This window comes from Rhinopithecus bieti, unplaced genomic scaffold (assembly GCF_001698545.2).
Source record: "Rhinopithecus bieti isolate Rb0 unplaced genomic scaffold, ASM169854v2 scaffold_9899, whole genome shotgun sequence".
NCBI lineage: Eukaryota > Metazoa > Chordata > Mammalia > Primates > Cercopithecidae > Rhinopithecus > Rhinopithecus bieti.
Genome location: NW_016806979.1, coordinates 308,795 through 323,376, shown reverse-complemented (window position 1 = coordinate 323,376; position 14,582 = coordinate 308,795). Strand labels below are relative to the sequence as shown.

The 14,582-nt window shown below is 53.5% G+C and overlaps 1 protein-coding gene across 1 annotated transcript; it reads right to left on the bottom strand.

Annotated features, from left to right (window-relative positions):
• Positions 1-9,416: 9,416 nt before the first annotated feature.
• On the bottom strand, positions 9,417-12,945 carry RAB40B (RAB40B, member RAS oncogene family). The gene is made up of 4 exons (XM_017879162.1): positions 12,610-12,945; positions 11,682-11,759; positions 10,598-10,820; positions 9,417-10,239 (listed from the first exon to the last, which is right to left on the bottom strand). The coding sequence occupies exons 1-4, from the start codon at positions 12,691-12,693 to the stop codon at positions 9,968-9,970; spliced, it is 657 nt and encodes a 218-aa protein (XP_017734651.1). The 5' UTR covers positions 12,694-12,945; the 3' UTR covers positions 9,417-9,967.
• Between the last annotated feature and the right edge of the window lie 1,637 nt (positions 12,946-14,582).

The window sequence follows — 14,582 nt, the reverse complement described above, 5'->3', positions numbered from 1 at the left end:
GGGGGCGGGGGCGGGGGCGGGAGCCCCGAGCACCCCAGGGGGTCTCCACGTTCGAAGGAGGGCCTGGCCTTGTCATGCGCAGGGTGGCCGCGGGACGGAGGATGGCTCCTTGAGGGCTTGGCACCGACACCTGACGGTCAGAGGAAGGAGGGAGAGCCGGTAAGGGAGGCTGAGCCAAAACTGAGGCCCGGTGCATCATCCCTCACGAGGGGCAAGCCCAGAAGCGCCACGATGCTAGGCCCCCCTTCAGGACACACAGACCGCCAGGACAGAGACCTTCCCAGGACACACAGCCCATAGAGGACACAGCCCTTAGGACCCCACCGAAAGCACAGGTGGTCCTCACACAGCACAGCCCCCGCAGGACTCCAGGCCCTCAGGGCACACTGCTCACAGGACACAGTTCTCCTCCACTCTTAGGGTCGGGCTGCTGAGGGCGTCCTGGTTACGGAGCTTTGTCCCCGGGCTAGGCTCATGCAGTGGATGGCTGTGGAGGCCTGAGTGCTGACCCTTGTTTCTCCTGCCCAGGGAGTCCTCTCCACTCACCCGCCTGTTCCCTCCTGGGCTCTCCCTCTTCCCTGCAGCACACCTCATCTCCTAGGAGGTTCTGACACTGTCCCTTGTAGCCACCTGCCTCCATCCATCTGTCATCCTCATCCCACCCTCGCCACTTGCCTGAGCTGGTGCTGACCTCTCAGCCATGGGGAGGAAGGAGCTGGACTGTAAGCTCAGATCACTGGCCCATTTGGGCCAGGCGATCTCTGCGTCGTGGGCATTGAACACCTCGATTCCCCCACAAGAGGGGCTCCTCCCTGATTGTGACCAGGAGCCTCGCGATGGCAGAGTGAGTTGGGCTGCCCAGGTTGTGACTAGGGCTCAGGGGCCCAGGTCCAAATCACAGAGCTGGGGCGAGACCTAAGTGCGGTCCAGGGGCTCAGCACCCTCTTCCCTGGAGGGCACTGGGTTCTCTTCCGTGCACACATACTGGTACCTGCTGTGAGAAGTGTCACATGGGCAAAGGAGAGAGGCATGGGTAAGGGGCATTTCCCTTCATTTCTCTGCTTGCCACCCTTGGGGCCTCCTTCAGTCCACATTTTACTCAGTCTCCCGGTGGCTATACAGGCCGGGGCGAGGGCATGTGTGGACATCCACACACAGCGCTGGTTGTATCCTAACCAGGAAACTCAAAGCAGCCTTGCCCACCACAGTGGGTTGAATGGTGGCCCTCAAAAGATGTGTCCTGGGGGGCTGAGCGGGGAGGATGGCTCGAGCCCAGGAGGTTGAGGCTGAGGCTGCACTGAACTGAGATTGTGCCACTACACTCCAGCCTGGGCAACACAGCAAGACTCTGTCTAAAAACAAACAAACAAAAACCAAAAAAAAAGATAGGTCCACCCAGAACCTGAGAATAGGGGCTTCTTTAGATACAGAATCACTGCAGAAGTAATTAAGGATCTCAAGATAAGATCATCGTGGATTTGGGGTGTGCCTTAAAGCTGAAGACTGGCACCTTTGGAAGAGACAGGAAGGGAGGAGATACAGGGGAAGGCGGCCGCTGGCAGCCAGTGGGACTGGAGTGCTTAGCCCTAAGTCAGCAAGTGCAGGAATTGTGGGCAGCCTCCAGGAGCTGGGAGAGGCATGAAGGGTTCTTCCCCAGAGCCTTCGAGCCTGGGAAGGAAGACAGGCTGTTGTCCAAGCCACCAGCCTATGGGGCTTTGTTCCAGCAGCTCCAGGAATCCCACTGTCCACTGATAGCTCAGGGGTCTCCACGTGGAAGACCTGAAGTGTGACTCGGAGTGAGGGACACGGCTCATCTCGCCCACCTGTCTGTAAGGCAGGCAGAAAGCAGTCTCACCTCTTGGGGTGGAAAGAATAGAAATTACATACATATATTTATCTCCTGGGCTCCGGTGATCCTACCACCTCGGCCTCCTGAGTAGATGGAACCACAGGTACACACCACCATGCCAGCTTAATTTTTCGTATTTTTAGTAGAGACAGGGTTTCATCATGTTGCCCAGGCTGGTCTTGAACTCCTAGGCAAAGGTTATGCCCGCCTCAGCCTCCCAAAGTGCTGGGATTACAGGCATGAGCTGCTGTGCCCGGCCTAAGGATGTATTGTTTAAAGATACAACATATTTGGACACACACAAACATATAAAGAAAACCAGGAGGATGGTGGTTTGCACAGAACTGGAGATGATGGTTACTCCTGGGGGCAAGAGAAGAATCTACAATAGGCCGGGCGCGGTGGCTCACGCCTGTCATCCCAGCACTTTGGGAGGCCGAGGCGGGCAGATTGCCTGAGGTCAGCAGTTTGAGACCAGCCTGACTAACATGGTGAAAACCCATCTCTACTAAACATACAAAAATTAGTTGGGTGTGGTGGCAGGCGCCTGTAGTCCCAGTTACTCAGGAGGCTGAGCCAGGAGAATCGCTTGAACCTGGGAAGTGGAGGCTGCAGTGAGCTGAGCTCGCACCACTGCACTCCAGCCTGGGTGACAAGAGCGGGACTCTGTCTCAACAACAACAAAAAAAGAATCTGCAACAGGGGAAGGGCGTGTGGTTGACCCTGAAGAACAGCCCCCAACGACACCCCCATCCCCATGCTCAGAGCTTATGCATGTGTTGCTTTTATACATGGCAGCGGGGACTTTGCAGATATGACTACCTTAAGGACCTTGAGATGGGGAGGTTAACCTGGATGATCCAGGTGGGATCACAAGGATCCTTACAGGAAAGAGGGAAGAGTGTCGCTGAGAGAGACCTGGATGATCCAGGTGGGATCACGAGGGTCCTTACGGGAAAGAGGGAAGAGTGTCGCTGAGAGAGACCTGGATGATCCAGGTGGGATCACGAGGGTCCTCACAGGAAAGAGGGAAGGCGGTCGCTGAGAGAGAAGGCTGTCGTGTGACCACAGAAGTAGACTGGAGGGATGCAGTGGGAGCCCGGGAATGCCGCCGCCTAGAGGCTCAGGAGGCCAGAGATTGACTCTCCCTGGACATTCCAGAAGGAACCAGCCCTACGGACACCTTTATTTTAGCCCCTCCCTCCAGAACTGTAAGAATAAATGTGTGTTCCTTTAAGTCTCTAACTTTGTGTTACTTTGTGATAGTTTGTATTAGACTCTGCAGAATGGCCCTCAAAGATATCAGGTGGTCATCTCTGGAACCTTTCAATGTGTTATTCCTGGCCAGGCGCGGTGACTCACGCCTGTCATCCCAGCCCTTTGGGAGGCCGAGGTGGGTGGATCATGAGGTCAGCAGTTCAAGACCATCCTGGCCAACAGGGCAAAAACCCGTCTCTACTAAAAATACAAAAATTAGCCGGGTGTAGTGGCAGATGGACGCCTGTAATCCCAGCTACTTGGGAGGCTGAGGCAGGAGAATTGCTTGAACCCGGAAGGCAGAGGTTGCAGTAAGCCAAGATCGGGCCATTGCACTCCAGCCTTGGCGAGAGAGAGACTCCATCTCAAAAAAAAATTAATAAAATAAATACGTAAAGAAGGTATTCCCTTATTTTGGAAAAAGGGTCTCTGCAGATATGATAAAGTGAGAGGCCCTGAGACAGGAAGACTGTCCCAAATTGTCTGGACGTCCCCAAGTGCCATCACACACTTCTTCAGGCAGAGGAAGGATTGACCAACAGAAAACACCATGTGGGGACAGAGATGGAGACTGCAGTGATGTGGCCACAAGCCAAGGAGTGCCCAGGGCCCCCCGAAGCTGGAAGAGGCCGGGAGGACCCTCCCGGAGCCTCCAGAGGGAGCCACACCTTGATCTCAGCCCAGTGATGCTGATTTTGGACTTGGACTCCAGAACAGTGAACGGAACACACTTCTGTTGTTTCAGGCCGCCGGGCTGTGGGAGTTTATTACAACAACAGTAACAGACCTTAAAACCCACTCCAAGGGCTTGGCAGGTAAGACTCGATACACTTCAGCTGCTGTGCATTGTTAGTCATAACAGTACTGTTCATTCAGATGGACCCACGTGAACTGTTACATATAGGATCCATTTCACAGATGGAACCATTAGAGGGCCTTTTAAGAAGCCCATCACCCTCACCCCCAACTGTAGCAGAACGTGGAGCAATGCTAAGATTTCAGCCTGGGCACGGTGGCTCGTGCCTGTAATCCCAGCACTTTGGGAGGATCACTTGAGCCCAGGAGTTCCAGATCAGCCTGGGCAACTTATGAAGACCCTGTCGCTGAAAAAAAAAAAAAAAAAAAAAGGCAGGTGTGGTGGTCAGCTACTCCGGAGGGCGAGGTGGGAGGACCACTGAGCCCAGGAACCAAGGCTGCAGTGAGCTGAGATTGCGCCGCCGCACTCCAGCCTGAGCAACAGAGTGAAACCCTGTCTCTAAAAGGAAAAAGAAAAACATTCCAGGCAAAGGAATCAAGAAACCAACAGAGGGTGGTGATGGGCTTTGAGCAACACATGGAGTCTTCCTCCAGCTGAATTGGAAGGTCAGCATCTGCCCGGTCAAAGGCATTGAGACTGGTATGCCTGCCTCTCACCGTGGCCTACACGGCTATCTTCCTGTCACCTCAAAAGGCACCAAGAAAGATTGAGGCAGCCCCTGAACATGCACAGCGAGGCACTGGAAGGCTCCTGTTGGACTTGACAGCCCCACAGACAAGGCCGCCCTGTGACTGAGGGGACAGGACAAGAGCAGGGTCCCCTCTGCACACAGGCGGGAGCAGTGCCCACCTCCCCCAGACGACCAACACTCCCCATCCTGCTGGATGTGAGTGACTGCCACTTTCTACCAATGACACCTTGCACCTTGCTCCGTTTTTCTCACCTTCTAGATAAGAATTAAGATAGTAAGTCTCAGAGTCACCCCTGCTTCCTGACAGCATCGAACAGAGTGCAGCCGTTGCCGTGAATGCTCCCCAAAACCTCCACGAAGCTGCCCAAGTCCCGCCCATCCTCCCTGACTCCCCAGCACCCTCTCGATGGTGGGGGGCTCCATGCTGCAGCAAGTCAGGGGCGTTCACGGTGGCCTTTGGCTAACAGCCTTGACGGCACCTCTGGGCTGCTGGGAAGCAGCCAGTCACCTCACCTAGAGGAGGGTGAAAGCTAGAGCAAGAGAACTGCTTGGAGACCAGGTGGAGCTTGGAATCCTGCCTTTGTGCGTCCATCTCCCTCTCCACAGTGGCTCAGGGCCTCTGTGCTCCAGCAGGGTTTGCTGTCATCATGGGAAAGTAGAGGAGAAGAAACAGTATCAGCTTGAGTTCAGCACTGTGGCAGGGTAGGGACAGTGGTTTTATTTTTATTTGAGGTGGAGTCTCATTCTGTCACTCGGGCTGGAGTACAGTGGTGCAATCTCCGCTCACTGCAACCTCCGCCTCCCAGGTCCACACAATTTTCATGCCTCAGCCTCCTGAGTAGCTGGGACTATAGACATGCACCACCACGCCTGACTAATATTTTCTATTTTTAGTAGACACGGGGTTTCGCCATGTTGCCCAGGCTGGTCTTGAACTCCTAAGCTCAGGCAATCTGCCTGCCTCAGCCTCCCAAAGTGTTAGGATTACAGGCTTGAGCCACCACGCCCGGCGGGACAGTGGTTTTTAAAAGGCAGGTGCCAGCCTTTGTTAAGAGAAGGTGTGTAAGAATCTGTAGATCTAAAGCAACAGGCCGCACCTCTGAACATTCCATGGAAGCAGGAAGGGAGCAAGCTCCACTCCTGAGCTGAGACAGGTGGGGGTGGAGGGCAGGGTTCACATAGGAGATGGCTCAGCCTCTGCCCAGGGAGTGCCCCACCTTCGCCAGGGCGGGAAGGAGCATACGGCACCCAGTGCTTGCGTACACCCCTGCGTGCGTGGAGCTGCTGAGGGCCTCCCTGTCACCAGCCCTCACTGCTGTCCAGCCCCTGCCCTCAGGCCCCCAGTGGCTGCCACGGTCCTACGCGGAGACTCTGCTCAGTTTCATCCAAGGTTTCACCAATGCCCTTCAATAGCTGAGGATATACGAAAGGCTCCCCCAGCAAAGGATGGGGCCCCATGGGGCCGGGGAGAAGGTGCCCGAGGCACACATGGGAGGGAGTGGACAGAAGAGCACAGGCCTCTGCTGAGGTCTGAACGAGTCCCTGCAGAATTCAGGTGTTGGAACTTAATTGCCAGCGTGAAGGTATTAAGAGCCAGGGCCTTTAGGCGGTGGCAGAACCTCCAGCACGGGATTCAGGACCTCACAGGAGGTGTGGCAGAGCTGCCTCCCTTCCCTTTGTCCTTCCGCCCCTCCGGCCACGTGAGGACGCAGCCACAGGGCACCATCTTGGAAGCGGAGACGGGGCCTCCCGAGACCCAAACCTGCTGGCACCTTGAGCTTGCATTTCCCAGCCTCAGAACTGAGAAACAAATGTGTTATTCATACATTCCCCAGTCTCAGGTGTTTTGTTATGGCGGCGTACACGGACTAGGAATCTCCTGCTCCCTCTAGCCCCCACGTCCACCCTCCAGGCCGGGACAGAGGCGTGTCCCGCCCCCGTGACAGTGACGTCTCACCGACCTCCAGCCTCCCCCAAGTGAAACAAAACCTTCACTTCCCCCTAATACAAGCAGCTTCCATTTTGCTTGTAAAATCCACATCTGACGAAGCTGTTCTCCAACAAAGGGCAGACCTAGCGTCTCTGTCTCTGTCAAAACAAGTATCATCAAGCCTGTCATTGACTTTTTTTTTCTAGATTCGATATTTTGGCTAAATTCCTCATCAAAATTGCAAGCTACGAACCTTCTCTACTGGAGTAATTTTCACAGGGCAACTGAGTCATCCTTGTGGATAACACATTTTGAATCCTGATGTTTGGAGAGAGGGTCACAAGCACCTGGGACGGCATCCGGAGCTGGTGTTTACACCACGGACGGATCGTGCGGACAGATCGCGCCAGCAGTGAGGGCTGCGGGAGAAAGTGACAAAGCGTCTCTAAGGTTTAATGTAAATTTATGGTTTTTGTATATTCACCACCCAAACACACAGACTTCTACTCAGTCCAGTCTTTATTAGGCTTCGTCTGGTTTTGTTCTGCCTTGGTTTGCTGTAGCACTTTCTGCCGTGAGCGTAACTCACCTCCTTGTTGCAGGAGTTTCCTGAGGCTGTCATAACAAATCGCCACAAACCTGGTGGCTTAAATAACAAATATTTATTTTCTCGTAGCTCTGGAAGCCAGAAGTCCGAAACCAATACTTTGGCAGGGCTGTGCTCCCTCTGGGAGATCTCGGGGAGGCTCCTTGCTGCCTGTTCCGCGTCTGGGGACTTCTGGTGGTGTTTGCCAAGGCCTCCAGGCAGCCTGTGTGTTCCGTGAACACCTGCAAAGGGCTCTGGGTCACAAAGCCTTGGGAAACTTTATTTTATTCCTTCTAGGACATTATTGGTACTCCTGAGGAGCTGTCAATTACAAAACAAGAAAAGGGAAGGAAGAGAAAAATACGCGTTTGGCCTGGTTTGATGTTGTAGCGGGAGGATCCATTTTCTTACCCTCCACCATCACCAAGCCGGGAACTGAGGGAGAAGAGGCCCCTGCAACATGAGTTTCTCCAGTGTGGGTTCTCCTTTCCTTGCATCTCAGTGTCCTTGTGTTTGCAGCTGGGAGGTCGGCCTCACCCCCACCTGTGGCACAGCAGAGAGAAGGATGAAGAGGTCCTCCCAGTGTGTCTGCACGAGGCTGACCACCCTCCCCTCCCCAGGCACTGTCCCCTCAGGGTTCACCTTCTGTCCACAGACCACGACCCTGCCTCCCCACAGACGTTGTCCCCGTAGCTGCCGTACCCAGTTGGCCAGACACCTCCAAGCCCGGCTCCACCTGCAGGGACCAGTGCTGCTCTCTTCTGTCTGGGCCTCAGTTCCACCATCTCTGAATAGAGGCGTTGCCCCTGATTCTAGGGTCCCTTACATTTCTTTTTTTTTTTTTTCTGAGATGGAGTATCGCTTGTCACCCAGACTGGAGCGCAGTGGTGCGATCTCAGCTCACTGCAACCCCTGCCTCCTAGGTTCAAGTGATTCTCCTGCCTCAGCCTCCTGAGTAGTTGGGATTACAGGCGTGCGCCACCATGCCAAGCCAATTTTTGTAATTTTATTGGAGACGGGATTTCATCACGTTGGCTGGTCTTGAGCTCCTGACCTCTGATCCGGCTGCCTTGGCCTCCTAGAGTGCCGGGATTACAGCTGTGAGCCACCGCACCCGGCCCGGTCCCTGAAGTTTCTAAGAATCTACAGACCAGCAGCAGGAACCAGGAACATCAGGCATTTTCTCACTTCATTTTTTTGGTTTAATCCCTCATTTGCAACTCCCAGCCACAGACAAATGTTCAACAGCGTGACCAGGGAAGAGACCGGCCCTGGAGGTCTCTGGCCTGCTCTGAGGCATGCAGTCGAAGATAGGGGCTGCATCTCCATGGGGAATCCCCAACAGCCCCCAGGGGCTCCTCACCAAGGCTCAGGAGCACGGCTCCGATTTATCAGACAGGCACACGCCTGGGTGCCAGCTTTGAACTCTTCCCTCTCTCCTCCTCTGCACTTTTGTTCCAGAAAAGGAATCCTTTCTCAACAGGCGACAACAGTTCAAGGATTCAGCCTTGTTGCCAGCGTCGTTTATTAGCTCCGATATGTGATGTCTATACCAGGCAGTGGCGCAGTGAAGTAAAGGGCTGTAATAAATACACAAAATCTAGCCGGACGCGGTGGCTCACGCCTGTAATCCCAGCACTGTGGGAGGCCGAGGTGGGTGGATCACCTGAGGTCAGGAGTTCAACACCAGCCTGACCAACATGGTGAAACCTCATCTCTACTAAAAATACAAAAATTAGCCGGGCGTGGTGGCGCACCCCTGTAATCCCAGCTACTCAGGAGTCTGAGGCAGGAGAATCACTTGAACCCGGGAGGCAGAGGTTGCAGTAAGCCGAGATCATGCCATTGTACTCCAGCTTGGGCAACAAGAGCGAAACTCTGTCTCAAAAATAAATAAATAAATAAATAAATAAATAAATAAAATACAAAATTCTAAAGAACCGGCCACCAACTCTACCAAGAGAGAAACGACTATACATTTTATTGTTGAGAAACATTTTTTTTTTTTTTTTTTTTTTTAATTAGACAAGGGTGTAAGCCGTGTTAGCCAGGATGGTCTTGATCTCCTGACCTCGTGATCCACCCGTCTCGGCCTCCCAAAGTGCTGGGATTACAGGCTTGAGCCACCGTGCCCGGCCGAGAAACATTTTCTTAAATAAGTGTTTTCACTTCATTCCTTTTACTGAAGCAGGTCTTCCTTGGCCTGTTGAAACTGCGTTGTTCAACGTAACTAGAGGTATCTTTGGCATTTTCTTCCCTTAGCTTCATAACTTGTAGAATATCTTGTACAAAAAAAATGTAGATTTACAGAAAAATATGCATATAAATCACTTATTAATCCCAAAATGTAGTAAATAACTAGCAAAAACTTTATCAAATCCATTTCATACACAAACTGGACAGATCTGTTGCACATAACCTCTACATCTGCAGCGTTTTATAAATTGGTGCTTTGACATTAAAAAGGAGGTTTACAAAAAGACCCCTCTCGTAATAGTGATGACTCCAAATCATCCCACTACCGTTGCTTCTCAAATTCCCTTCAATTTACGCTAATCACTCCAATATCACCATTCTTACAAAAGCAGTTATTTTAAGGAAAAAGTTGCAGTGCAATCATGATAAAGTAACATTCAGAATTTCATGTTACCAAGAGTTGAGCAGAGTACTAATTTTCCCTTTATAAACACACATCGAAAACAAGAGCTTCATGCACATCCACATAGAAATTCGAAGTCCGACAGCGTAGTGTGTTTCCATCACACGGAAGGCGTCGCACACATTCACAAGCAGCGTTTGCCGAGAGAAACCGGAATCGGAGATGCATCCGCCAGCTGCCAGGGGTAACACCGAGTTTCTCCAGGAGAGATTCCACCGTGGTTCTTTTAGTGCCTTCCTTAAGAAATTTTGCAGCTGTTTCTGGTGCAGTTTTTGGGTGGGCTCTGGGGTGGGCGGACAAGCTTCACTTTGCGGAGGCTGCTCCTTTTGTGGGTGGAGCTGGTGGTGAGGGAGTAGGAACGGCCATGCATCATCCTGGCATTCAGGCCGTTGGCCATCGAGAAGGACTTGAGGTGGCTTCTTAAGGCAATGGGGAGCGGGAGCTTGTCCACCAGGTGCACCGGTGTGCAGGACACGACCGCCCGGCAGCAGAGGTCTTGCAGGCTCAGCACTTGGGAGAGAAAAAGGTAAACCCTGCTTAGTGGATGTCTCCACCTGGGCTGGCCATGAGGGGTGGTGCCCACACCTGTTCTCCTGCCTTCCCGAGCCTCAGACACCCATGGCCCTGGCTTGTACATGCAGCAAGCCGGGCCACAACATCCCCTCTGCCCACGTACAGATCCCAGGAGCTCCCTCATGAGCTTTCTGACAAAGCCATAGTGATTACTTCTCTCAAATGTCTTACTCTGAGAACAGACACAGTGGCCCTGAGGCGGGTCCCGGGAGGCAGACACTTATCCAGGGGGCCACCGAACCACCTCGGTGTCTGGAGGGCAGAGGGGGGCCCCCAGAATAGCCCCAGGGCCTACCCTTGCTTGGCCGCCAGAGCCGGTCCATCCCATGCCGCAGCAGCACGATCCTGGCCAGCTCCGTGAATGACTCCGTGATGTTGAAATTGCACAGAGGGCTGACCTCAAAGAAGGTCACGCCCAGGCGTTCGGCGTAGGCCTGGGCCTGCTCCGTGGGGACCTGCCGCTTGAACGCCAGGTGCAGGCGGTTCCCCACCAGGATCTTAGGGACTCCGGGGGCATGCTAGTGGGCAGGAGAAAGGCGAGGAGCATGGGTTACTCGAGTGAGATTTTGTTGTCATTGCAAAGTGGGTGCTCTGGGCTGAGGAACCCCCCACGAGTTCATGTCCACCCAGAACCTCAGCATGGGACCTCGTTTGGAAAGACAGTCTTTGCAGACGTAAATAGTTACGGTGCGGCCATGCTGAATTAGGGCCCTCATCTAATGACTGGTGTCCTTGGAAGAAGAGAAGACACACTCGGAGGAGGCCGTGTGATGCAAAGGCAGAGACTGGAGCAGCCACAAGCCAGGGAGGGCCCAGGGTTGCTGGTACTTCCGAGAGCTCGGAGAGGCGGCTGTAGGGAATCCGACACCTTGGTTTGGGGCTCTGGCCTCCAGAACCGTGAGCGAACGCATTTCTGTTGTTTGGGACCCCGGCTTGTGGTTGTTAGTTATGGCAGCCCCAGGACACTCACACAGTGGGCTTGGCGCTGACCACGCCATGTCGCCGCTGCCAGGTGGGCTGGTCTGCGTGCCAGCAGGCACAAGCTCCGGTCACTGCTGGTCCACCCAGCCCGACCACAGCAGGGAGCGAAGCAGGCCAAACTGTGGGGCCTGAGCCCATGCCCAGGCACACCGTGGAGGCTCGTTTTGTCTGGACCAGCTTCCTGAGCTTTGGTGATTCTCTGTAGCTACACTCATGAGCCCAGCCCTATCCAGCGCTGTGCCGAGGTGAGGCACCCTCCTTGCTGCTGGAACCCCATGCAGTGTCCTGGCCCATGGTCCATGTGTACCCATGAGCCCTGGAGGGCGCGGCCCGAATTCCTGGCCTGACATCCTCCCAATCCCACAGGGATCTTGGGCATCGGCGTTTCTACAACATACCTCATCGATCTCCTTAATCCATCGGTCAATGCCGTCAAAAGACCAGCGGTTCGCAATGTCATAGACCAGGATCACACCCTGGGGGAGAGGTCACAGGCTCAGCACACAGAACACAGATGCAGGCACAGCTGTGGCCATGCACGCAAAGACATACAACTCACTCAGTCATTTCCTTCTTTTAACACGAAGTACATAATTTTGATTTATCACCCGAATGTAGCAGTTTTATGATCATTTCCAACGATATTTCGTAAGCTCAGTGATAAACCCTCAAATGTCACAGTGAGCTGGGGACTAGAACTCACACCCATGAGCCACTCCAGGAACACGGGACGCAGCGGCACCACAGTAATCACCACCTCTCGAGGAGTGGGCCCACTCACCTGGATGGATCGCACGCATACACGTGCACACACATGCAGTTCACGTGTGCACACGTGTGCACATGTACAGGCAGGCACACATATACACATACAGCTCACACACAGGCACTCATGCACAGACGCTAGCACAGTGCACACACACGCAGTTCATGTTGTCCAGAGGCACCGCACATTATAGAGGCAAGCCACACACGCATTTACACACACAGGCAGGCACTCATGCCACAGACGCATCACAGGCACGGTACCTGGCACATCATGTGCAAGACACACACACTCATGCACAGATGCATACACAGTGCAGGTACCTGCACACGTGTGTACATGCACACACACTCCCATAAATGCATGCTTACTCCCTAATGCTGATGAAGTCTTTCAAGCAACCAACTACTCTACAGCACATATTTAGATTCTTGGTACCAATTTATACGTAAGCTTAACTACCTTATCCTCCAATTATCCATTAGCAGATGGTAAGTTAAGCATTGTAAACGTTATCATTCAAAGTCAGTTTGATCTCCCAGCTCAGGATGCTGTGTTACCTGTGCACCCCGAGAGTAGGAGCGGAATATGGTACAAAATCTTCCCTGGCCCGAAGTATCCCTGGAAAAGATGTTGGAGATCATTAAAAATAAATCAAGTGCTTCTTCCTGACAACAGGTTCTGGAACTTCAGAGTCACAGCAAGTGCACCGCACACCCGCCAGTCAGCATGCCAGTCAGCTGGCCACCACGCTGCCAGCATGAGACCCCAACAAAACTGTCCCATGTCCCCAGGGATCCGGGGATCCAGGCTCATGCTCTTCTCTGTCATTTAAAAAGTCAAACTAGAAAAAAGAGTGATGGGTTTTAACATAATTCTCAGATATTTAAATACATTCAAGGTAGGCTTTAAAAAACTTGTTGGCCGGGCGCGGTGGCTCAAGCCTGTAATCCCAGCACTTTGGGAGGCCGAGGCGGGTGGATCACGAGGTCAGGAGATCGAGACCATCCTGGCTAACATGGTGAAACCCCGTCTCTACTAAAATACAAAAAACTAGCCGGGCGTGGTGGCGGGCACCTGTAGTCCCAGCTACTCGGAGGCTGAGGCGGGAGAATGGCGTGAACCCGGGAGGCGGAGCTTCCAGTGAGCTGAGATCGCGCCACTGCACTCCAGCCTGGGCGACACAGCAAGACTCCGTCTCAAAAAAAAAAAACAAACAAAAAAACTTGTTGTATCTGGAAACAAAGCTATGCAGTTATGCAGTAAGGAGTGTGGGTCTACACCGGGGGAGAGAGGCCAGCGGGATTCCTGCTCCTCCAGTTCAACTGTAAGAACTCACACAGAGTCAGCCCTTCCAATATGCCCCCAAAAGGGGAGGAATACAGGGAACTGCCTGGAGCAAGCTGAAGGCAGGCTTGAGTTCTCAGATGACGGCACACACAGCAGGTACCAGGACCCACAAAGACCAGAACGGAGCTCCAACAAACAATGAAAGGCCAGGCTTGGTGGCTCATGCCAGTAATCCCAGTGCTTTGGGAGGCTGAGGCGGGCTGATCACCCGAGGTCAGGAGTTGGAGACCGGCCCGGCCAACATAGTGAAACCCCATCTCTACTAAAATACAAGAATTAGCTGGATATGGTGGTGTGCTCCTGTAGTCCCAGCTACTCAGAAGGCTGAGGCAGGAGAATTGTCTGAACCCGGGAGGCACAGGTTGCAGTGAGCTGAGATCGTGCCACTGCACTCCAGCCTGGGCGACAGAGCAAGACTCTATCTCAAAAAAAAAAAAAAAAAAAAGTAAGAAATGAGGGTGGAAAGGGTGCTCCCCAGGGATCAGTTCCCAGAGGAGGCAGCCTTGGGACAGCCAGCACTGTTTCCTGGAGTCTGCACGTGCAATTAACATACCTACATCAATGGGAGATTCCCCAGTGGGCTGGGGGCTGGCCCCATCACACAAGACACAGCCTCACAGATGAGCGGTGGGACGCGCCATGGTTTTGCTATTTTTGTTACATGCACCTGTGGTCGGTGACCACCCTCAGCAACAGAGAGAAGGGCCTGGGGCTCCAGAGGGGACCAGAGACACTGGCCATTGCCAAAGCCTAGGAGTGAGTGCCTCATTTTCCTGAGAAGCAGTACAGGAGGGTCACCCAGGAGGGAGGCAGCCCCAGGATGAGGCACCGCAGGAGCCCCCCATCCCCACCGCCCCACAGAGATGGAACCGCAGGAGCCCCCCCATCCCCACCAGCCCACAGAGCTGGAATCGAAGGAGCCCCCCACCCCCACCTCCCCACCTGCGTGTGGACCCTGCGTGTGCAGGGACATGGGACACGGGACTGCACGCCCGTCCCAGTCACCTCTGGGGTGCAGATTACGGGTAGGCTGGAACCTTCTGTCAACATTTCTCTTTTTTCAAGTTAAAAAAAAAAAAAAAAAAAAGGGTTTTTTCTTTTTTTTTTTTTTTGAGACAGAGTTTCTCTCTGTCGCCCAGGCTGGAGTGCAGTGGCATGATCACGGCTCACTGCAGCCTCCACA